The 25495-nt window shown below is 42.2% G+C and overlaps 3 protein-coding genes across 5 annotated transcripts in view; 1 reads left to right on the top strand and 2 right to left on the bottom strand.

Annotated features, from left to right (window-relative positions):
• Positions 1-12662, bottom strand: part of DIDO1 (death inducer-obliterator 1) — a 47184-nt gene extending 34522 nt beyond the window's left edge. Inside the window, exons 1-2 of the mRNA XM_058814445.1 lie at positions 12596-12662; positions 619-808 (exon numbers count right to left, since the gene is read on the bottom strand). Of these exons, the coding sequence (XP_058670428.1) occupies positions 619-703 (85 nt within the window). The 5' untranslated portion in view covers positions 704-808; positions 12596-12662. The remainder of the gene's footprint in view (positions 1-618; positions 809-12595) is intronic.
• A 4198-nt stretch (positions 12663-16860) lies between these two features.
• On the bottom strand, positions 16861-18179 carry LOC131564219 (basic proline-rich protein-like). The gene is made up of 2 exons (XM_058814556.1): positions 18150-18179; positions 16861-17628 (listed from the first exon to the last, which is right to left on the bottom strand). The coding sequence occupies exons 1-2, from the start codon at positions 18177-18179 to the stop codon at positions 16861-16863; spliced, it is 798 nt and encodes a 265-aa protein (XP_058670539.1).
• GID8 (GID complex subunit 8 homolog) lies at positions 17005-24425 on the top strand. Of its 3 annotated transcripts, none has more exons than XM_058814716.1 (5): positions 17005-17058; positions 18207-18336; positions 19471-19667; positions 20169-20366; positions 20704-24425. In XM_058814716.1, the coding sequence occupies exons 2-5, from the start codon at positions 18219-18221 to the stop codon at positions 20875-20877; spliced, it is 687 nt and encodes a 228-aa protein (XP_058670699.1). In that variant the 5' UTR covers positions 17005-17058; positions 18207-18218; the 3' UTR covers positions 20878-24425. The 3 variants fall into 3 exon arrangements, with proteins under 3 accessions (XP_058670699.1, XP_058670701.1, XP_058670700.1); XM_058814718.1 differs by lacking the exon at positions 17005-17058 and adding an exon at positions 17273-17454; XM_058814717.1 differs by lacking the exon at positions 17005-17058 and adding an exon at positions 17343-17565.
• The last annotated feature ends 1070 nt before the right edge of the window (positions 24426-25495 follow it).

Below are 25495 nucleotides of genomic sequence, written 5' to 3'. Positions count from 1 at the left end.
AGTGTTCCCTGGGAATAAATGCCTCCTTATTTCATATACTGCATCACTTCCATCACTGTTCTGTCTTAACACAATCCCTCCTCTGCAAATCCTCTGCTTTCAGTGTTACATTTAACACTGCTGGAACAGAAACGTTAAGGGCCAGTGCTATGGAAACAAAAATCTATGCAGATATGTTGAAAAAATTAACACTTCAGTTGTAACTGTGAATACTATAAATGTCACTGGAAAAGCAGCAGACGTCAGAACAATAATTTAAATAGTAACTGATTACTTTTAACATTACACACAGAATAAAAAGTGAATTTTAAGCCTGCAGTACACAGGCAAAGAGCTGAATCTGTCTCAATCCAATATGAAATTCCTTTAAGTGCCCCCATTAAAAAAAAACTAATGATAAATTTTAAACTTTTTTTTTAGCAGCACTAAAATTGTATTTGTACAAAAATGTCACAATAGAATTAAGGGAGTAAGCCAAAATATTTAAAGTTTACATCTTTGTTGACTCTGGAACATGAAGAAACATTCAAACCTAGAAGCAGAGATTACCCAAATTCTGAGATAGAAATTTCAGCTAAAATGTAAATAACTAAGAAGGCTCTCCAATGTCCTCTGTACCTGACAGAGCATCAGAGGCTTCAATGGTTTCTCCTTGAAGGGCTGAGCCAGAGGAGGGCAGCACAGGATCAGAATCATTCAGCATCCTCCAGCCAGCACATGCTGAATTTCCTGACTCACAAGTGCCACACTGAATCTCCGAGTTGTCAGCAGGTCCAAATTATATCAATCCTCCTTTTCCTGCTGGCTCCTGGAAAACAACAAAGGGACAAAATAAGGCATCAATATACTTATAAACATATCTTACTGTTGTTTAACTAAATTAGGAATTGTTTTGCTTCTATTACACTATAAAGCAAACTACATTATTTTGTCTTCTTGACAGTTTTGCACTTTCAGAAATACACTGGAACTGGAAAAAAAAAGTCAAAATTAAGCAATACCACATCCCCAGTTACCAACAGCCAATATCTTTGAAAGAAATACAAAAGATGATTGCACTCTCATTCATTCATTTAGATTCAATTAAGATTTCCAGAACAGCAACAAAACTGTAATGAAGAATTTAGTCCATGTGCAGCATTTAAAAGCATCCTGGGAGTGGAATTTACTAAGTGCAGTCAATGAAAATACAGAAATGCTTTTAAATTCCATTAGCACAGCCCAGCTTACAATAGGGCAGATTTAGTGATTTACACAAAATTTCAATCCAGGAGACATAGCAGCTCTGAGTGCCTGAGTTTGATCATCAGCAGGCAATGCCTTCACTAATTCAAAGCAGCCTACCAGAATACAAGAGCACTGGAAAAGAATTTGGGAGTTAAAGGAGGACCAGTCAGACAGAATGAACTGGACTATGACATCAGTTAGTGAAGAATAAAAAATGAAACCAAACACAGACCCTGTGAGTCAGCACCCTGCAATGGAAGATGCAGGGAACTGCCACAGCAGGTGTAGGACCTAACTAAAACAATAATTCTCTGAAAGGAACAAAAATCAGTTATTAATACTTCAGGTGAGGAGACATACAAATTTTAAAGTAAAATAATCCCTCAGACACACCAATACATAGTCTAACTTTGATTTTTAAACAATACCTTTTTTTTTTACAAATCTCTGAAGCCCCAACTCCTAGAGCATCTGTGCTCTTCCAAAACCACTTTTTACTCCCTAAGCAATCATCATCTCTAGGTGCTCTTCAATGTCACTGTCCCAAAAAATAAGGAATGGGGAAAAGACAAAACCTTCCCCAAATGCAATTTTCATCAGTGGATCACTTTATTTCATTAACTATAAACCTCAAGATTTGCATGACTGTGGCAGAACAGAATTAGTAAAAACAATACTAATTGTACTAATTGGAGTATAGAGCTAGATTCACATCAGTATTTCTTCTTCCCCCTGTGCCTTTTCTATATGGGATTATGTATATTCTTGGCCTCAGTCAACCACTACCACTCCAAGAACAGGAGGAAAATTAAACAGCAAAAAAGAACAGAACATACTAATTATAAAAGCCCTGGTGCTCTATCTCATGGCTCAGAATACCTGCTCTAATAGGTGTTTTGCTCCACTGCCTGAATCAGGGATTGTATCCAGGGACTCTGTCACTGAGTTTTAAGTGCCTCCTTCCATGGTGTAGTTCTGTAAGAACCTTTCAATGTCCCTGTTCAGAATCTCCAACTGATCACACATCACTCAATTTCTAAGTGATATACCTAAAGGGAGAGGCAAGCCAGCTAATCACTTCATTTAACTCAGTATTAAACTATGAAACAAACTAAGTCTGTAGCACACACAAAAGGTACCTCCTGTTTGGGTATTTACCCTGAGGAAGGAACTGTGTGCAGGGCTGTGCTCACAGTGCTGCACCTGGGCATTCAAGGCCCTGTGTGCAACCTGCTCTTCAAATGATGTTTGAGTATCACCACAACATTCCAAACTCAGAACCAGCAGCAACTCTTAGGAGGCACAGCTGGTTGAACACAAAGTGCATTTTCCAGGGTCACTCACTGCCCACCCAGTGCCTCAGCTGCACAGGCTCCAGCTCTGATCTAACAGAGAGCAGCAGTAACACCTGTGATAGCTGAAAACACAGATTCTATGTCAGAATCAATCTAATTGCTATTACCTACATTATCACCTTTTTTACCTACAGGAAAAATTACCTACAGGAAAAAATGTAATGGAACTCTAATTTTGAAATAATTCCCAATTTGAGCGAGATAAATGTACAGTGCACTTAAACACTGAAGTTACAGATCCCATATGTTTGCTGTAAAATGCCTGGTTGTTTCTTATTATTGCTTTGTATTTGCACTTTTTCCTTTCCCATGTGTTTCAAAATATTTTTCATGAAAAAGAGGAAGTTTCACACTTACTTTACATGAACCTGCTCTTGCAGAACTGCATCTTAAAATAGACTAAACTTAATTGCCTAAAAGAAGCTGAAAAATCAAGTATTACCAAAACACAAAAGGATGAAGCCTAACTCACAACTATACTTTGCACTTCTAAGCAAATGTTCTACAAACTGTCTGCGAAAATATTTACTAGAACATATGGCAACTTTGGAATCTCCAAATACCTCTTTCTCCTCCAGATTCAGTGGAACTTTTTGTTCATTTTGTTCTGTTTGTTCTCAAGTTCAGTGTTCAACTGCAGCTGAGATACTGACAGAAATGTCAACAGAAGCAGAAAATTGGCAATCTTGTTTTAGACGAGCTGAACATCCAGGATAATTTTACTTATTTCTCCTAACACAATGTATTAATCACATTTCTGAAATTGGAAGTTCCAGCTGGAAACTGAAAATTATTGTACTTCCCCTAGTAGACAATTCCCATCAGCATCATCATGTCTATCTATGTTAGGTAACTATATCTAATATTATGCAGAATATTAGAAAGGATATTTTGTTCCTCTGAAAAAACTGAGGCTAAAAATCTCAATAAATGATGAGAGAAAAAAGGCAAGCTAACATGAACAGACATACATTCAAAAGGCTGAGTTCCTGCTGAGGGTCACGGTTTCTGTGAGAAGGAGTCTCCAGTGGGAAAATGTCTAAGGTTTTAAGACCAGCTATAAATGAATTCAGAAATACAAATCAGGAGTTGTTGCAGTATCACGAGCATTCCAGTGAAACAGAACAGTCACTTAAATGGAAGTGGAGCATAAAGCTGATGCACAGTATCTCAAGAAAGAAGGTGCAGTCAAGGAAACATTTATTTAGTTTCTTCCTCACTGTCACAAGCTTTTAGTTTCAATTTGGTCAACTATTCTCAAGCAGTAACAAACCCGAAATCACAGGGCTGCCACACTGCAAGTGCAGAGGCCAGCACTCACATTCAGTAGCTGTGGATTCTCCAACCACTGCAAACCCTTGTGGTTTTCAATAAACAGACTGAAGACATTGCAGAGCAGACTCAGCAGCCAAATTAATCAGAGACCGAGAAGAGTCCCAAATTTCAAATCCTGCTACTGCAACACCTCGCAACAGACACTAAGAATATAATTTCCAAGAAACCTTCACTCATCAACATCCCGCTTGTAATCTCCCTTTCACATTCAGACAAAACCTCACCGAAAGCTCTCTTATCTACCGCCTTCCATTGTGAGCCAGCTCGCAGCAATCACAGGTGGAAAAGGAGAGATTATCTCTGCCAGTAACACATGGCTGAGATATTCATGGCAGGATGGGCTGAGGACACCTGGATCTGCTGACTTCATTAAACCCTTTTTAGGATGCCCAAGATAACATCTTCATCCCAGGTGACAGAGCAAAGTTGTTCAAGAACATCAACACTTGCCCATCTTTTTGTATTTGTTTTTCTAGATAAAGAATGATTCAATAAATTATAACAAATATGCATTCAGATGGGAATTTCCACTTTTATTTTTTCTCATTTCCCTGAGGAAGAGATAAGAGCTCAATGGGTCCTCTGAGTGCATAAAGGTTTTGTCTTTACTGGAGCTGATTATTTTAACTGCATTAAGAACTCCGTGCTTCAGGTAACTGGGAAGACTTCACTCTAAAAAATTATCTTGAAAGGAAGCCTAGTAATAAAACCTTTAACAGAACTAAGCCTATCGTCCAAAAAAGTAACTTTATTTCTTGTTTATCTGAGGATTTACATACAAAAAAAGTCTGTCCATAGTGAGGACAAATTCTTCAGATTCAGCTTAGTGGGGATTTTATTCAGTGTTAGAGGAATATGCATGAAAGACCAGTGATCTTTATTCCCTCATTCTCACATATAGATAGCAAAATATGCCACATTTTATTCCCTGATCTTGGATGTCAGCACCCTTCAACACTCAGCCAATTTGCTGTAATCTGCACCAAAGCTGGCGCCTCATTAGGGATTACACCGGCAGCTTGCACAAATACTTTAGTCCAAACAATTAATACCTGACACCTGCTCATTCTCTTATCTGCTACTGCCTTGAGAACTCTACAGCAATGTCTGTGATTTTGAAAGATCACAAAGTACTCACTCCTACACAAATATCCTTGAAAGGAAGATTTGCTCCTACTTAAGACTTGTGATAGACATTTACATCTTTTAGATTTTTAAAGGCTTAAGACTGAAACTCCAGTTATAGTTTTAGATACATTAAGGAAATGCAATGGCCATGCCCCAAGAACAGGATGGAAATCTCAACAATTACAATGGCCAGTATAAGGTTCTGAACATGAGGGTTGGTGAGAAGACACTCTTTGCATCTTTGCAAAGAAATTCAAAGCATGATTTTACACCAGGTAGGTTTTCAAAGCAGGTATCATTCACCAGTGACCAACTTCATGTCCATGTCCCAACAGAAATCCAGTCTGTCCCAGTATATAAGATATGAGCTTTAGTTAGAATGGCTTATATCTGATTTTTAGATGTATTTTTCTACAGGTTTCCTCAGAATTTGCTTCATATGCAAAGCACTTGGCTGAAACAATGATATCCCAGTCAGGTTTCTTAAATATCAAATAAACCACAAGATGTTACAAACAGGGCAGAAAACATCCTTTTCAGAATGATGTAACAATTTCCACTATCTTCTGTGAAAGACTTACTGAGCTTGGCCTATGATAACCTCTTTCAAGTGCTAAAACGTCCTAATCAGCAAATATAATCACATGAGCAAAACCAAAACAGTGTGAGAACTCATGAGGATTTAATTTCTGATGCAAATAAATTTTGGCATGGCTCAGCTGATGCACTCCTACTTGGAAGACTGATCCCATTGAAAATTATCCTCCATCCCTTTTTGGCAAAGATGACAGCTGGGAAATCTGCACTTTCTGCTAAGCAGCAGCAAAATGAATCCCTTGCATCACCAAGCACTACAAAAGAGCCCTATGGATGCCAGTTGGGCATCACCTACTCTGTACAGGAACAAGCAGCTCCAGTGAGAGCAGGGACAAAAGTGCAACTCAGTGACCCCCAAGAACAGCAGGGACAGGTTCTGCCCTGGCTCTGGAGATGCCCCCTCCACCTGCTCAGCCATGAAAGAAGCAAGGACAGAGACTTTACTAGCATGGAAAGCAACAGAAAATCAGATGCCACAGTATAGCTTGTCTTATATTTTCATGTAAAACATATCCACAGCTTGCTAATTAAAGTGTCTTGTGAAGGAAGGGAAACTTCTATAAACAGTTGTGAGATGGAGCTTGTGACAAAGAGAGGCACTGGGAGCTGAAGAATGAGAGGTGACAGCCCTAAGGCTTAAGTCTGGATATTGTGAGACAGGAAAACTGCGGCCCTAACTCCTCCCCTGCACTCCAAATAAGTTACTATAGCACTGCTTGACTGCTATAGCCAAGCTGCAGCTCAAGGTCAAAAGTCCAGACATTCCTGGCAAACACAACAATTTTATGCCAGAAGTTTACATTTGAAATATCATGTTAAAAATCAAGTCTGTATAAAATGACAGCATTTCAATGCTTATAGTTAGACCTAAGAGAATAAAACAAAAGAGAAAGAACACTACAAACCCTGTAACACTTATCTCTAAGTGCTTTGCTGGCTATCATTAAACACACTAAATGAATTCCTAGATTACAAACTAAGCCACCTCTACCTACAATGCTAACAACTTAAAAGTGGCAGTTCATTTTTTCCTATTCTAGAATCAATGTATTACTCCATTTAAAAAATTTAACAAGCTTTTACATTTGCAAGATGTAGACTGAGCAGTAACAGCCATGCTCCTCAGGAAGAACCCAGCCTAATTTGAGAAACCTGGGCTCTTCTTAAACACCACAGGAAGCAGTAATTATTCCAGGCCAATAGGAGCAGCTTTTTACAGCCAAATTAAAACAAAATATCACCAAGATCTAGTTTTAAGGAGGCTTTTAGTATCAGGACAGTATCTCAATCTCTGATGCACAGAGCATGGCAGGGTAATAATTTGTCAGGGATGGCACCATGGACACCTACAGATGTCTCACACCATACCTGAGTCTACTCAGACCTGCTGCTTGTGCCCTCACCTCCCATTACACAGAGGTTCTAGGACATTTCAGTGGAGCTCTGTGGACTGCAGACTTTCTGCCTTTTTATGTTTGGTGCTGAAAAATTCTTTCAAACATTCATGGTATGAACGCTCATCCTGCCTTGGTACAGGGAAGCCTGTTAAGTGCACATTCACATGACACCACGTACCAACGCACAGTGCTGCTGACAATCAACTAATGAGATTTAAAAGATAAACAAACATTAACTTCTTTTTTGAAATTTTCAAAGATGCAGAAACAAGTTTTCAATCACCTTCTAGATTTTTCTATTATGAAAAATGAGACTTAATACATTTATAAATTTCACAAGATCAATACTTTCCAAAACAGAAAATAATGAAGAGTTTAACTTTAAAATAAACTTTAGAGCAAACCAATTAACAGCTTTAAAATACAAGGAAATTGATTAATTCCAAGAAGAAATGGCTTCCCTTAATAACAAGATACACTCATTTGGTCTTTGTACTTGAAATAATAAAGACATTAACCTTTCCATATTAAAATGTCTTTAGTCACACATTATAAACCCTCTCTGCTGGGTCTGAAACTGAATACCTTCAGGCTTTCCATGGTTTCTGTCAGGCTGCTCACTTACCTTACACAAGCCTCACAGGATGGAAACCTGTGCTCACAGGACAGCAGTCCTGCACGTTTGTAGGGGATGTGGGAGCTCCTGGAAGTGAGGAATTTCAGTGTGTGCAGAGCAGATTATCAGATTAGCAGCACACACACAGTGGGCACAGCAGCAGACAGGGAGCAAAGACAACGAGGGACTCCACAGTACAACAGAACTGCAGCAAGCAAAACCCCAGAGCAGCAACCTGGTTTGTGCCAAGCAAAACACACACACACACTGAGGTTTATTTTGATGTCTTTCAGGTTAAAATCCTCTTACTTGAGATTGCAGCACACAGGACCTGAGCAGTCAAGGGAAGAAGGGATGGACTGCTGGGCAGGTCATGCACAGAATGACAATGGCACCAGGCCTTACAGGCACTTTACTCTGGGCAAGCAGCAAAAAGAGCTTCTTCGAGCCAGATTGAAGTTCTCACAGTTAAATTCAGCTGAACAGCAATTTCTCATAGAAATACTCAAGGCACTTTAGCAGCAGGCCCATCAGATATCTGGCAAACACGAAGATTTAATTTAGTAACAGATCCTATCTGTACTACAGATGTTGCCTGTCACAACTGCACAAGTCAGGAACGTTAAGGGCTACAACCCCTAATCACCAGAGCTGGGCTGGCTCGAGTGCCTCTCACTGCTGTAATCAGATCTGCAAAACTGCACCTTTACCTGTGTCTGCAGGGTGGGGCACTGAGCACCACCCTGGGCAGTGGGCTCAGGGCAGCTGCACACAGAACCCAGCTCTATCACAGGGCCCTGCAAGCAGGGAAGAGCTCATCTCAGGGGGGAAAAATACTTGGAAAGCTCAAATTCCTTGGGAGAAGAAGTTACACTGGCAAATGTAGGTAGGTGTGTAGGCAGGAGAGATCAGCTCTGTGTCAGCAGCTGGGGACAGAACTGTGACAACAGCACCGACAAACTCCAGTAACCCCTAACACAAGGCACTTGCACTGTGCACACCCTGCAAGCTGTAAACCCATAACTGTGTTTGGGAAACAAAATTCATATTGCCTGTAGTGCTTCTGGCATTTATGAAAACATTAATGTAAAGAGGGAAGTAAAGTATTACATACATGTCATTTTTATTTTCTAGGCAGAGCTCCATGGGAAGCCTGGGCAGATACTGACTTAGTAACAGACTGACATTTGGCATTTCACTACTCCTACAACATCTTCTGAAGCCTTTAGTCACATTCTTCTGAGTAAGATAATCCCATAGTCACCCTAACAATGAAAATTTAGCCCCCAAAAATCTGAGGGTTTGGGTCAGGTTTACTTCTGCGTTCAAGGTCTGAACAGTATGAGCAACAAACAGATTTTGCCCATGAGGGAAAGCTGTGAGCAGAACCAAAGCAGCGTAGAGAGATCTACTGTTTTGGTTTTTTTCCCTTTTATACAGATTAAGAAGCAATAAACACAATTTTAGGTGGTCAAATGTTTAGATTAAAAGCCCAAGCATGATCATCTCTTACCAAGAAACCTTCTAAAGGCTCCAGCAAAAGCCAATTTTACAAGTCATGGTTGAAAGTTTAGTCAACAGAAGTATCAATTACAAACACTGTCAGGGTATCTTTAGCAATCCCTTTACATCATCTTGAATGGAAATATTTTGCAAATACATACTATATATTTGCCTAATGTTCAATTTCTGCAACTGAACTGGATTCCTTAGCAACTGCCCAGGAAACATTGCTTAGGGAAGGCAATTCACACCCTCTGGCATTTCTCCACCGGGGCACCAGGGAAATCCATTCTTATCAGGGCCGTTAGGAACATTCAGCTGTAAATCCAACAGCTAAATCAGAGAATCTTAAATTTTAACTTTTCACAATCCCACAGCTTGTTTATCTTTAAATAATCTATCATTTCTGATCCTACCAGTACAGCTGCTGTAGAAAACAACATTATGTGGTTATGCAACTTTTCCCCTTCTTTTGTCTGTAAAAAGTGAGTTAAAATATAACCTCTGAAACCAGCTATCATTTTTATTCTTATTCCACCAAAATAGCCTCATTAAATAAACAGAAATGAACTTCTTCCAAATTTGGTGAAACACTAATTACAGCACGCTGATTATGTTATTAAGGATGCAGTAAACACAGTTGAGTTTCCAGTTTTGATTAGAATTTAACGGGAGAACATGCATAATGCTCATTTAATATGTGTGTCTGAGCTGCCTAACTGGAAATTTAAGCTTTTTAACCTCGCAGTTTATCAGTGCTCCAGACCACCGTCAGTAACACCTGTCAAATATCAGCTTATTTCAGAACTGCCTTAGATAAAAACTTCCCAGCAGTGAATCCTCCAAGCATTAACTGGGACTGAGAACTCAGGCCTGACTGCACACACGACCAGGAACCAGCTTTGCATAAATTGGGTAAATCTTACTTGTATTAAAATCCCCTCCTTGTATCTCCTACCACTGCTCTACTACTTGTGGCACAAAGGGCAGAAATGAATCGGAGAATAAAAGTGGTGCAGAGAGAGACAGGAGTTCTGGCAATTGAAGCCATCTAGTGCCACTCTCACCCAGCCCTGCCCCTGCTTCCATCAGTTATGTTTTATAACTCTCAGCCCAACCCCTTTAATCCTTGCTCTTCCTCTTCCCACTAATACCTCCAGATTAAAGTTTCAGGCTGTACAGAATTAAAATCCCACGGTGGTTAAGTTACAACTATAAAGACAATTACTATCTTAAACCAGAAAGAAATAACGTGATCAACTGCCAGAAAAATCTTCGTAGTAAAGCTGGATTAAGCAGAACAAACACTGGCTTTTGAGAGTCCACTAGACACTGAAAAAATATTTATTCAATTTTATCTACTAACCTAGATTTGATTCTATTTGCATTGCTTTGGGGAGGTTTTTTCTGAGGTTTTGGTGTTATTTGCTTTTTTAATTCAAAATCCATCTTTTAGTTATATGCAAACACCCTCTGAATCATGTGTGAATATATATTAGTTTATATTATTATTTTATATTTCAACAGTTTTAAAAACTGCAGCTATTTTTGCAACACAGCAAAACCTTCATTTGCATTCCAACAGAAAATACCCCTTAAAGAAACAACCCAAAAACTTTGTAAAAATTTATTTAAACGCTGGTCTTTAAAACACCAATTATTTGATTTTCTAATCAATGGAGGCTGAAGGCCAACATGGGCCATTAGTGTTTCACCCCAGTGCATTAAAACACCTTCATGTGTGACACATTTCTGGAACTGTCAAGGGAGAAAAAATTAAGGCCTAACTGAAGAGCTATTTTAAGCTTATTTCTATATTTATTCCTATAGAAAGTTCTAAATGTCAAGGAATGATAACAAGTGGCTGGCACACATAAAAGTGGAGCACAACCTAGAATATCTACTACAATTAACACAGTACATGGTACACTTGGACAGTAACTACACATCATTTTTCACTGACCTGCAATTAAATTGCTTAAACAGCTAGCAAATTTTGTTTGTAGAAGTAGCACCAAGACTAAAGCTATAAGTAATTGTTAAAGCTAAAGTAATTTGAATTACCCTTTAAAACTGAGGAAAAATACACAAAAAAACAAACAGTGGAAAAAGTTATCATAAAATGAGACAAAACGTAGTTTAATATTACTTGCCAAAAGATTTAATTAATCGAGACTTTGATTACTTGGTACTCAAAAGAGTTATTTCTGAAAAAAAAGTGAACTCTATTATCCAGGGAAAAATAACCAACCAAAAAAATCCAGGGAATTCAGGAATGCTATATACATTCTTCTGAGTGAAATAAAAGGAATCAAGATTTTTTTTCTCCCTGAAGTTCCTGGAATGAAAACCCATGAAAGCCCATGCAAGAAAAAGAGCATGTTACACTGTTTCAAATTATTGGAGATAAAAACTCCAGGGTGAGCATAATACACATTCATTTTATAACACATGGTGAGATTATAGCATTCTTATCAAATTAAAAAGGACAAGCTCAGATAGTAAGATTTTCCCAACCACAATTAAAACAGAAGCTGTTGCTTGGAGGTATAAATTATTTAACTGTATGAAACAAAATTTGGTTGCCACCAAACAATGCTTTTTACAAGCCAAAAAACCAACTCCAAATTATCACCACCTCCAAGAGACAGCATTTAAGTACATTAGTACCATTTAAGTACATTCGTGCCAAGGACAAGGAATTGGCAAGGAATTTACTAAATATTTGAAACCGACCTACAATTCCTACTGTCTAAATATTCGGTTTTTTCTCCCTACAAAACAGTCAGTGGAACACGATTAAGTTCAACTCCTCGTGTTTAACTCACCAATAAGGAGATCCCTCCTTTGCCCAGTGAAAACCAACACCTCTCCGAGGCAGGGAAGTTTCAGTCCCACCCGCCGGAGCCCCGGAACGATTTCGGTTGGGCTCGGTTGGGTTTCGGGGTCCCCAAGGGCGCCGCCCCGCCCCAGCCACCCCCGGCGCGGGCCCGGGGCCGCTGGTGCAGTCGATGATGCCGTCACGAAGCAGTTCCCGGTGTCAGCTTGGCCATGACGGCGACGGGCTCCGAGGACACCCGGCCTCTCCTCGCCTCTCCTTCCCCCCAAGATGGAGGAGCCGCCTTCAGCCCGCTCCGCCCGGGGAGCGGCCGTTCCGCTCCGGCCCCGCCGCGGCGTGAGCCAAACGCTTCCTCCGGGGCCCCGCACGGAGCCGCCGCCTCCTCCGGACCGGGCCAGACCGTGCCGTGCCCGCGCCCCGCTGCTCCCCGGGGAACCCCCCCCCACACCCGAGCCACTCCGGCCGCCCGCCCGCCTCCATTTTATAGCGAGCCCAAAGGTGGCCGGGCCGCCTTTCCCGCGACCCCCCTGCCGTAGCGGCGGCCCTGCTCCCACTCTCCTCCCGCCCCGGTACTCCCCTACTTGCCTCCCGCACTCACCGCGAGCAGAGAAGGGGAGCTCTCGCCGCGGCCGCCAAAGGTCTCAGCCGCGCCGCGCCGCCATTTCCTCCTCGCTCCGCGGCAGCGCTGGGCGGGGCCACCCCGCCCCCGCCACCATCGACACCGAGATGGCGGCGGCGGGGCCAGAGCGCCGCCCTTGGCGCGCGCCTCCCGGAGGACCCGGAGGGCGCTGGGCGGGAGAGCGGCGGCCCCGCCCCTCAGCGCCATGGCGGCCGCTCCGCGCCTCACGCGGGGCCCTCAGCGCCATGGCGATCGTTCCTCCCGTGCCCGTTCTGCACTCCTCAGGCCCGCTCCCGTTTCTCTGCTCGCAACCCCACGCTGATCCCGGGCACAATATCTACTACAATTTAGCCACGATTCGTCAGGGTGGACGGGCAGCGGAGCCAGGCTGCTGCTGCTGCACAGCCACCTGCTCACAGCAGTTGTGCTCCCCACCTGTGCGCATTCCTCTGGGACCTGGTTGGTTTTTCTGTTCTACTGACATTGTTTGGCAAATAGCTGCTCTAATGCCTTCCTCTGACTCCGAGTTCGGAGTGCTGAGAGTGGAATGTTCTCTGAACACATGGAGCCTCCACAGGAAACATCCTTGATCAATGATTAAGCTACTAAAAAACCACTGCAGGATCCAAGCTGCTACAAATAGCTACAGGGAGTTAATTTCTATTTACACGTGGAATTCCTTCTGTTGCTTTTTGGGACATTGGCACCCAGAAACATCCATTCCTGACAAACACTGAGGGATCCCAAGGGGTGCAGAACACCCCCAACACCACACAAAGACTCCTGCCCTGGGCACCTGAGGAGCCTTTAGACAGCTGGAGGTGTGAGTTTGGCTCTTTGGTTACCCTGATCCTGCACATTTTTCCTCATGGATTGATAACACAGGTTTCAGGTGGATTCCAGATACATACAGTGTTTACTGAGATTAAGGAATGAAAACATGAGGGGAAAAAAAAAAAACCTACCTAGAAATAATTCTACAGAATTACAGGATTTTGTCAAGTGTTTTGATTACATCTTTTGTAAGTCTATTCAAGACTTCTGGTGGCAAAAGCTCGGGATAATGCTGGAAAACCTGCTATTAGCATAGTCAGCCACTTTCTGCAGCTGTAAAACTGGGCAGTTTTAATACTTTACCCAGAAACACCAAGAGGTAAAAAGCCACAACAGATTCCTGTGCAAAAGTACAAACCATCACAATTACAGGCAAGCAGGAATTCAGATTTTGTTCTGCAGCTACAGAGCTGCAATACATGAAATCACATGGAGGGAAAATACCTCAGGGTTTGGTACATCAATCTGCAGCGTGATGTATGCTCAGGGAAAAGCTAGGAACATGCTTTTAATGGATAAATTTAGCATCTAGGGAGTGCTCAAACCCAGGAATTACACACACCAACAGAGAGGGAACACGCAAAACAAGGAACTGCACAGCAGCAATGAATGGGGGATGCCTGCCACAAGGAACAATTGCAGTGAAACAGGTATTAAATTCCTCTTACACACCTTTAGTAAGAGGCTTACACCACTTTAAGTAGTGGTGATGCAATCTGAGCACCCAGTGAGTGCCACCTGAGCACAGTACACTTCCAACCACAGAACCTCTACACCTTTGTGCTAAAGCCAGTCAGGATCTACCTTTGCTGCCTAAACATGTGTCACCTCAGTTCTTTCCCTGCCTTGTTGTCTTCCTAATTCTTTTCCTTTTACAGCCTAATTTCTTTTAATTTAGGAAATTTACTCCTGGGTTACTGGTCTGAATCTACATCATTCTGGCAGCAAAGCAGGAGGAGCATTTTTTGGTTATAATGTGACTTTTTTTTCACTTTAGGCCTTCTCTCCTGTAACATGCTGGTAATTTGTGACTGGTTTGAAATGAAAACTCTGCTAGGAAATCCTAGAAGGGATTAATAACCATCAGTCAGCTTCTAAAACAGTCTAATAAGCACTTTAGCTGTCTCTCCTCCTAAGACACCAGAGAAGCTTATGCTGAGATACTACAAATCCCTCAGCACTAACTCTCCTTAAAACTTTTTTCCACTTCCTTCCAAAAGTGGGTGGTCAGTGCATTAACTTTCCTCTGCTGCTGACCCATCTTATTTATGCCTTGGGTTTCCCTAATTAAGGTTTGTTTGTGTTTTTTTTTGAACTTTGGGTTTCTAAAATTGGCCTCACTTATATTTGTTGTGTCTCACACAGGGGTTGTTACTTACGTGTGACCCACAAAACCTTGTGACATCACTGCTGTGTGGCACAATGTCCCCAGATCTGGGATGTCACTTCTCACTCACTCTCCCCTTAACCACTCTTTGAAGATGCATAACCTTTAAATATAAACACAACGCTTATTTTATGTTCATTCCTTCCCTCAGTTCTCCATCACTGAATTCTCTGAGTGAGCCAATTGCAGCAGCCAGGAGAAACTGCAGATGAGAACCCATGGATGAAAGCAAACAAGCAGGTCCTTTTCCCTCCTCAGTCTCTGCTGATTTTGTTGTATTTAACAGATAATTAAATATATTTAAGTCAGAAAAGACTAATTTCTCTAGGCTGTGCTCCAATTTTACCTTTTTTCTTTTAGTGGAAAAAGGTCTCTGTCCTCAGAGCTCTGCACATCTCAAAATAGACACGTCATGTGGCAAGGTAAGGCTTCTTCAGGATTCTTGATTTTCCAAAAAGGCTGGATGAACACAGAGAAATACTTTAATGAGGGTTAATCACATCCACATAAAGTAAATTCCTTCTTTACCAGCTGAGACAAACTTGCAGAATTTTCCCCCTTTCCAATTCTAGGTAAATTCCTTCCCTTCAATACAAGTATTTTTGTGACTTCTCCTGGAATTAGTGACTTTGGTTTGAGATTCACTCCATTTAACCCCAAATATTAATCATCAAAACACCTCTTTGAAATTAGGATTTAACAAATTCTAATTAATGTTAAAAATCTATAAACTGCACTTACAGTTATAGATTTGTTTTAATCTCAATTTCTTTCATCTTGTCCCCCAAAAAATCCAATTTTCCATGTTACTACTGCCTCATCACAGTAAGATTCTTGTAGAACTGTGGCATATTCTATGGCTCTAATAAATTATTTATTACATCATAGGTTTTCTCTGTTTCAACATAAGCACAACTGTAATGAAAGTGAGTTTTGGAGCCTGGGTTTTATTACAGTTACCAGATCAAGAGTGAAAAGTGTACAACTGTGTCCATATTCCCCATCTGTGTGAGTGAAATTACATTTTCCTGAGGAATATAATTTGCAGCATTTCATACAGACAAGTGTACATTTGTTCTCCCTTGAAATGTACAAATCAAGGTTTTATTGCAAAATGTGAAATATGTAAAATTTTCTGAAGGGAGGATGTTCTTTGAAGTTCTGGGGAAGTTAACAAAGCTTGCTAAGAAGGATGTACCAATGATTGTGGACACAAAGAACGCAGAATTCATGGGCCACAAGGCCATCTGACACAACTCCAAGATAAGGAAGACACTAATAAAGCCAATTCAGCAATTGTTTTGAAATCAACTCCAACTGGGTTAAAGGTAATGCGGGCAAGGGCAGATCCTGACCACTGACGGATCCAAAACACGAGACTGAGCATGCGGATTATTCAACTTGTAGCCAATGAACTCTAATTCATTTGCTAAAATGTATAAATAGTAAGAAATTTTGATAGTTGGTGTGCTGGCTCTGTGGATTTGCTACACAGCACCCGTTTCTGCGCAGAACTGTAAATAAATCAAATACCTCGACTCTGTGTGTGGATTGGCTTCTTTTTCACCTGGTGCAAGAACCTATTCTGGCAACACTGCGTTCCTGCTTTACCTGCAGTGACCCACAAACCCGGGCGTGGGTTCACCAACGCCTCAGCAGCCACTGCGCATTTAGACAGAAACCATCAATGCTGAGCCAGGACAGCTCCCAGCCCAGCCGATCTCCACAGTGGAAGCTGCGGGGCTGCACAGGGATCCCGCAGAAGGTGCCGTGCCCGTTTCCCTGTCAGATGGCGGGGCCGCAGCTCCCGCGGCCGCTCCCCACAACCGCAGCTCGCACCGACCCCGCTGGGACCGCGCACGAGCCGCCGCCGCCGCCTCACACGGCGGTTCCGGCGCCCCTCGCGCCGAGCACGGCCCGGATGAGCCTCTGCCTCAGCTGCGTGCGGCGGGGCCGGCGCTCAGTGCCGTGAGCGGAGCGGGCACGCAGGGCAGCAGGAGGAGGAGAAGGCGGGCGCTGTCCCTCAGCGCCCCGCGGCCGCCATGGCCGCCCCCGCCGCCTCCGCGCTGCCCCGGCCCCGCTCGGCCGTCGCGTGTTCTCGCTCGCTCCCCGCGCGCTGATTGGCCGCGAGCGCCGCTCTCGCGAGACCCGCGCGCCTGCGGCCCGGCGGAGGCGGCGGAGGCCCCGCGTTCGTGCGTCGGAGCGGCCCCGGGCGCGCGCGGTAAGATGGCGGCGGGGGGGCCGCGCCGGCCTCGGGGCACGGCGGGAGCGGGGCCCTCACCCTGAGTGGGACCCGCCGGCCCGGCCGCCGCTCGCCCGCTGCGGCTGCAGCGGAGGCGCCGGGCCTGTGGCGAGCGGGGCCCAGCGCTCCCGTGGCCCAGCGCCCCTGTGGCCCGCGCAGGCCGGGCCGGGCCGGGGCGGCGGGGGAAGCCGGATCCGCGGCGAGCCGGGCAGGGCGGCTGCACCAGCGCGGGGCGGCGGGAGCCCCGTTCCCCCAGCGCGGCTGCGGAACGCGGGGCCGGGAGCGATCGGGGCCCGGCGGGTCGTGCTGCCGCTGTCGGAGTTGCCGGGCCGGGCGCGGGTTAGCGAAGGGAGAACCTGTTGGAAGCGGCTCGCGGTGAGGAGCCGCGCTGCCGCTCGTATTGTCTGACCCGGCTGGCGGTGCCTGTTGCTGTTGTTGTGGCCGCCTGTCCTCCCCTTTCGCTGCCCCCGTGGTCGGGACTTGGAGGTAGAAATTATAAACGCGGCTTTGGTAAAATGCTGTGCCTGCCAATCCGAACAGAAATATCGTCTAGAAAAATAGTGGAGATAACGTTTTGGTAGCGCTGACAGGAGAACTTTCGGGGCAGCGAAGCTGAGCTAGTGTAAAGCTTTGAGTTGTACACTGGATAATTCATCATTGACAGTTTTGTAGCTGTGCGATATAGGGAGCTGTCCGAAGTTTTGGTGAAGATTTAAAGCAGATATTGTTTACGTAGGCATTGCTAGAAGTGTTTGTCATAGTCTTTCTGGCTGGATGTCAGACTCTGATTTGCTGGTTTCACACTGTGATGCTGCATGTCCTGTGTAAATTCTATACAAGATTTTTATGGAGTGGACTTAAGAGTAAGTAGAAGAAGATGGTATTTGAATTTTTTATTCTGAGATTTCTGAAAGCAGCTTTAGGGGGGCCTGGTAAATAGATACAGGAAAGTGCAGGAATGAGGAGGAAAAAATGCAAAACTCTGGTTTAAGATAAAAGGGTCAATTTTGAATTATTTATTTAAAAAAACTTATAGAAAGCTCTAAAGATGGCAGTAACACAATTCTTACATAGATTAAACTTATTTCTTTTTGAATCATGTTCAATGAGATGCTTTTCTTTTGTAGTTGGAGTCCAGGATGAGTTATGCAGAAAAACCTGATGAAATCACGAAAGATGAATGGATGGAAAAGCTTAATAACTTACATATCCAGAGAGCAGACATGAACCGCCTTATCATGAACTACCTTGTCACAGGTAAAAACACCTGCAGGCTCTTCATGTGTGTCACATACTTTATCAGTTTGGGGTAGAATATGGACCTGGATGGAGTGGAATTAAGGGCTGTGAGAACTTAGTCATTGCTGTTGGCTTCTCTTAGCAAAGCCCAACTGCTCTGGTGTTCTCTTAGCTGCAGACTGACAAAGAATCAGAGACTGAGCAGTTCTCATGGAATACAGATGACATTTATGAGCCTGAACTCTTCTGCTAAATGATAGAGAAAACAAAGTGTTTTCTGCAATGCTGTAAACATGACCTGCTTCTCCGTGATATCCTTTTTTGTGCCATTGAAACAGCTCAAGATAAGTTGCTGTTGTTAAATAACAGTCTGAAAGCTGCAAGAACAGCTATCAGAAGCAAGTTTTTAACTGGGCAGAAAGATAAACTCTGAGAGGGCACTGTTGTCAAAATAATTTGAGACCAGAATATTAACCCCTTCAGCACACACCCTGGCTTTATACTTGGAACAGGCCAAACCCCTGGGGAATTGTTGGTAGTAATTAGGTGCATGCCATCCCAGGAAGCTGTGCTAGGGCGGAGGCGTTTGTATCCATCTACACCCCTGTTTACACTGAGTGTAGGGAAGCCTCTGGGTTGAAGGAAGAGCATCTCAGTGGGTGGTGTAAATCAATTTTGTGTCTGTGAACTCAAGACCTGAGGTTTAAAAGAGCTGTTATAACCTTAAATACTACACGAGAAAGCAAAATTATATCTTCTTGTCTATCTTAGAAAAACTGCTGGATCTGTGTAAACAGATCTGGGGCTGGAGGGCAAAGCAAAACCACCCACTTGAAAATGTGACTTTCACAATCTCATTTTGCAATAAGCACAGTGCTTTATTTAAGTATAAAACAGGCTTTCATGTTAAGAGGTATTGGACTACAAGTTCCTTCCCTGGAGAGTGAGCAAACATGAGTTCAGAATGAATTAAGCATTTATAATAAAATGCCTCTTGGATAAATGACTTCTTATATAGAGGAGAATTTTTCACAATTTTGGGTTAATCATTAAACCCCCAAATTGCACAAGCAACTCTCAAATTAAGCTGATATGTTTTCTTCTGAAGTGTTTCATGCAATACATTCTATGGGTAAAATGTTCCTATTTCAGAGGGCTTTAAAGAAGCAGCAGAGAAATTTCGGATGGAGTCTGGAATTGAACCCAGTGTGGATTTAGAGACCCTGGATGAAAGAATAAAAATCCGTGAGATGATCTTGAAAGGGCAGATCCAGGAAGCCATTGCATTGATAAACAGCCTCCATCCAGAGCTGCTGGATACCAACAGATATCTCTACTTTCATTTGCAGGTGAGGACAGGTGACAGACTTTTATCTTTGTCTTAGAGTTTGCTGAGAGAATGGGAAAAGTAGTGAGGAAATTAAGGTTGTGTTGGGAGGTTTGTGACTGAACATGGATGCAACTGTGGGTGTTCTTGTCATTTTTTGGTAGCAATGGGAAACTTTGTGGCATGGTGCAGGAGCCACCATATACAGTTATTAACATGAAAACTTGTAACAGCACCAGTGACTTGTGACTTACCAGCTTCCAGTCACTGTTGGCCTGAATTCCTTTAGTAACCCATCTTCTCAAACCCTCTTACTCAAAAGCACCAAGTTCCCTTTTCCAGTAGATTTTGCAGCCAACTTGCTGCTCCTTGTCTCACACATTGAGAAGAATTGACCTCAAACTGTCAAATTACAGATTAGCATTTGTCTCAAATTACACACCAGTGTCTGAATCTTCCAGCCTTGCAGTAGTGGAGATTTGTTAATTTGTTGAGCTAATATTGCTGTTTCTTTCGTGTGTAGCAACAGCACTTGATTGAGCTGATCCGGCAGCGTGAGACAGAGGCAGCTCTGGAATTTGCTCAGACCCAATTAGCAGAACAAGGGGAGGAGAGCAGGGAATGCCTGACAGAAATGGAGCGCACGCTGGCTCTGCTTGCCTTTGATAATCCCGAGGAATCACCATTTGGAGACTTGCTGAACATGATGCAGCGACAGAAGGTAGTCCTTTCTCAAAGGGAACTGATGTCTTTTATATGGATGTTATGAAAATAAAATCTAAATATTTTTGAAATGCTCCGAGAAAACTTATATAGTGATATGCAAAAGAACAGAAGTGTTTATTGAGCAAGATTTAAAAAATGGTGTTAATATATTCCAAATGTATTCAACTGCTTGGCTCTCTTCCTTCCTTTCTCCAGGCTTCTAGTTGGTGGAGCTTTGTTCTGGCCATTTCTGAGGAATTAGCATGCTAGGTGTGCTCTTCCCAGTGTCTGCATGACTTTAGCAGTGTTAATTATATGAAAACTGTCACTGAACTCCGGTTTTTCTTTTCCAGGTGTGGAGTGAGGTTAATCAAGCTGTTCTAGACTATGAAAATCGTGAATCAACACCCAAGTTGGCAAAATTACTGAAACTACTACTGTGGGCTCAGAATGAGCTGGACCAGAAGAAAGTGAAATACCCCAAAATGACAGACCTCAGCAAGGGGACGATCGAAGAGCCCAAGTAAAATGTGTGCAGATGGACATCAAAAAATCTTAGTACTGCACAGTATACATTTATATCAGTCTGTGACTGAAATATTTTTACTACAGTACAGCACTCAATTCAGATTTTTCAATGAACATCTAATTTGAAGGGAGAAAAGTCCCTTTTAAATGCTGCAAAAACTGCATTGAAAGGCGCTGTATCTCTTTGGAAGTCTGACTTAGGCTATGCACTATAATACATTTTTAAAAAAAACAATTAAACAGGACAGGAAAAATAGCATTTTTAAAAGTACAGAACTCAAGCTTTCTAATTGGCTGCTGATGCCTAGTTTAGTGGCCAGTGAGTTAATATGGAGTTATATTGGCAACTGTTCAGTTTAACTGTCTCCTGTTTGAAATGTGTATATAGAACAGTGAATATTTTCTACCTTTAAGTTATAGCCAGATATACATTCCCCTTAAAAGTAACTGGTCAAGTTTTCATCTATAAACTTTGCAGTAAGGTCAACTTTTTGCTTAGGAAATAGTGTACAAACTTGTAAATCATAATTTAAGGACTTTTGTTTTGGTTTTTTTTTCTTCCTTGTTTCTGACTTCTTGGTGCTTTATATGGTGAGAGCTATGTTCATAATGGATCAGTGACCCATCTTTTCAGGAGGAGTATTGATGGAAATAGGTTTTTCCTTAATATTCACAAATGACCAAAATGGCCCCAGAGGCATTTGAGGGTTTTTTTAACAGGGGCCTTTTCCCCACTATGTTAAAACTGCAGCAATTCCAGGTGGCTGCTACAGCTTTGAAGGCCACTGGATGTCTGTAAGCTGAAAGATTCATGTTAGGAAATCAAGGGGTGGGGAGAGATGCTTGTTGAAGCCTCTGATGCATCATCTTGTGCAGGATCTGCCTTCATGCTTGCTGAATAAGAATTGTAGTTTTAGAGCTACTTGGGCTGTTTTTATGCCTTGAGCTAAGCAAAGCAGGGCTGTCTAAAACCAGAAATTTGCATTTTGTCACTTCTTCCATACCTTTCTGAAGAGATGCAGTTCATCCTCATCTGTATTTGTTTACTGACTGTCCTCACTCCAGTTAGAACTATAGTTTTAATGTGAAGTCCAGACTTTCAAGTCAACAAAATGTAATCTTCTGGGTATGGGATGTTCTGGTCGAGTGATTGCAGCACTGCACACTGGTGTATACCCAGTGGTAGGAAGCACTAATCTTGCCAAATCTATCTCTAGATTTTTAGGTCTATAGATCAAGTTTTGCCAAGCACAGAGCAAGCTGATGAGTGAAACAGTTTAACATCATGAGACACTGGCAGTTGTCACACCAGTCCCATACTGTACATAATCTAGTCTTGTATGGTAGGTATTACCCTGTAGAATGAAACTTAGTTTTCACTTAATTTTACTGGAATACTTAATGCATTAAACTGTATAAAGCTTTGCAGATACACCTGGCTTAGGGGAACTAACAAAACCTGTTACTGATTGCATTACTGTGAACACTGTTTACTTGTGTAGCTATTTTGGGGGGGGAAGGCCATTGTTTGTTAAACAGCTGTGAGAGATGCAGAGCACCAAGGTTAAGCAAGATGATGGATGTAACAAAATCATTTGTTCCCATTTCTTACTGATGGTTCTGTTCTCCACTTTGAGGCATTTGTGGTAGGGAGGTCTTCACGTTTATATATAACAAACAAGCTATCAGTAGCCCCCCAGCTACAGCAGCAGTTTGGCTTTCCTTCACCCAGGCTGGTTATTCTGACACCAAACTTTTAACAGTTGTGGGTTTGGTTGTTTTGGGGTTTTTTTAATTTTTTTTTTTTTTTCTTTTTGAAGTCGGTTGATGTCTGAAAACCATGTATAACTTTTAGTTTGTGAGAAACTGTATGGTTAATGTAACTTTGTTTAATAACAAACTGCAGAAACAAAACTGGAATAGCTCTAATTTCTTCATGTAGAACTGATCAGCTTTTCCTCTCTGTTCTGACACTTGTGTTGTTGAATCTCCTGTACAGCTTCTCCCTGGTGAAGTGGAAAGTGGTGCGGTTTTGTGGCATGATGAGCATTTTTCTCCATGAGAAATGCAGTATTACAGCCCTGGGTGAGAAGTTCACTGTCCTCCTAGAATGCTACCTTAATTCCATAGAGTATTTGGGCAATGATTGAGCATAGATTACTTGAATTTCCACGAGCTTGTTGTTTTTTTCCATTAAAAAAATAAACACGTTTTTAAGGGGGTTAATATAAAATTAGTCTAGAACTATTTCACTTTGTTTTTATGAACATGCCACATTGATAAGCAGCTTTAATCTGTAAAGTTTTTGGTAACTGCAAGAAGATACTCGAAAGCTATGCATTTTAGAGAAAGCATAAAGGTAGTGATATTGGTACTTCTAAGGATCTTTATATTAGTGTATATAAAATAGTTTGCATATACAAATATAATATATAATCTGTTTGAAATATTCTTGAATGGTAGGGGCTGTGAAACATATTATAATTTATGGAAATATTGTACACAGTAAACAGATGTCTCAGTACACAAATGAATTTTTGTCATATGCATGAGAAGTGTCTTATTTGGTGACTACTAATGAATGGGCTTTTGTTAACCCATTTTTGTTAGATAACCACTTTAACAAATACTATTAAATGCCACTTTGATCAGTTTGCTTTAGTGTAAAAATACATATTTTGTTCCACTGAATTTAGAACAATATGAAAATAACTTTTGTAAGATTTGTTCCAAACCCAACGTTGGCAGACAGATCTGGTCTTTAGAGGTGGTGCACTTTTCCTCCCCCAGCCTTGCCTTTGGTGAAAGCAAATAAGATATTTTCATTCATGCTATGGATGTGGAGAAGCTGGATTGTAAAAAATATCCTGTCTTACACCTCTGCAGAAAGGCTGCATAGCAAGTGTGTTTGATTAGGCTCCAAATCTCCCTCCTTTTCCCAAAGCCATCACCTCCCTGTAACTGTCTTTGCTGTTCCCATGTTTTGTTTCTGCCTGTCAAATCTAAGCTGAGCTGTGGCTGCTTCTGTTGTACAAAGGAGGGATTTTGGAAGGGTGGGGGTTCACAGACTTTCCTGAATATGAAGTTGTGGTGATACTTTGAGAAATACTTACTGAACTGTTTAATTTTATATGGTTGGAAAAGCAGAGGCTGCTGCACAGAAACTTAACAGCAGAATTTCGAGTAAAACATTTCCTCTCAAGACTTTTGAAGAGGCAAACATACACCTTTAAGCCAGATGAAGTACATCTCTCTCTTTAAGATTATTTCATTAAAACACTTTCAGCTTCTTTCACCCACATTAAAAGAAAAATTGAAAATAATTCTGCTTCCTTCCTACTCCTTGTAAATACAGGAAAAGCCACTACATTATTCCAGGGTGATTTTATTGTTTTTAATTTGTAAAATTTATGCTTTGTATGCTTGAGTATAAGCTTAAAGGCATTACTTTAAAAAATCCTTGACTAGCTGAGTGTTGTTCAACTTATTTCAAACCACCTTGTGTCCAAGTGGGTTGCAAAGCTCATTAAATGGAGTTGGATCCCTGTGTGTTGTGTCTTCACGGGAAATGGGGCTGCTGCTGTCAGCCACGGCTGAGAGCATCCTTGAGAGCCAGAATAGAGCAGGGTAAGGAGTCCTGTTTGCCCTGAATCTGCCCTGAGGCTGCAGGTTCTGACCTGCACTGTAGCTCTCTCTTCCCTCCAGAAGCGACGCTGTGTCAGGAATTGTTTCTGCTCTGCTGTCCTTAACAAAAAGGGACGTGGAGGGTTTGGAGCTTTTGTTGAGATGGTGTCCCCAGCCCTGCTCACTGCTGAGTGTGCTCAGCTGAGCACAGAACACAGAGCTCATGAACAGCACCCTCAGAAGGATTTGTACTTCTCCATGGGCACTCGAGGTGCTACAAACTATTTTTATTCCTTTCTGCTCCCCCTCTGCCTTCACTTAAGCACAAAGTTGCCCAAGCTACTGGTGGGCTGCATGTTGATGCTTTCAGGCACCTCAGACCAGAAAGCCCTTTGTGTGCTGTCATGCTCTTCATGAGGATTGCAGCATGATTCCAACCATATCCTGCTACCTTATCTCACCTGCATGAGTTGCTGCATGGAAGTTGCTGTTCATTTACAAGCAGGCTCAATTTGCCAACTTCTCTGATAATTTGCTTTTTTTTCAGTGTATTGCTGCCTAGTAATTTTACTATGTTGGATTATGTAGCAGTAGAAACCTGTGTGTGTTTTCTTTATTGTGTGGAAAAGTTGCATTGAAACTGTGCTGGGTTAAGGAGCTCTCAAGCTGCACTCACTGTCCTTTCAGGAGACAACAATTGTCCTTCATGGAATGTGTGAGCCTTTTGCTCCATTCATACCCCTTCAGGAATTGATCCTAATCTGTGCTTTACTTCATAAAATCTTCAAATAATTCAACCATTGTATGGGTGAACTACATGGATAGTAAATATCAGATCAAATATTAACCCAATAATCTTTTGTTTGGTTTAACCTTTTGTTGACAGATTAAGCTGAACACAGGAAAAATGAGAGGAGGTTGTGTTCTTGTGTAAGATTATTTTCTTTAGTCAGCACCTGTCCTCTGAGCTGATTCCCTTTGTCGTTTAATCAG

The sequence above is a fragment of the Ammospiza caudacuta genome, chromosome 15, assembly GCF_027887145.1.
Source record: "Ammospiza caudacuta isolate bAmmCau1 chromosome 15, bAmmCau1.pri, whole genome shotgun sequence".
Taxonomy (NCBI): Eukaryota; Metazoa; Chordata; class Aves; order Passeriformes; family Passerellidae; genus Ammospiza; species Ammospiza caudacuta.
This window is presented reverse-complemented; position numbering and strand designations above follow the sequence as displayed.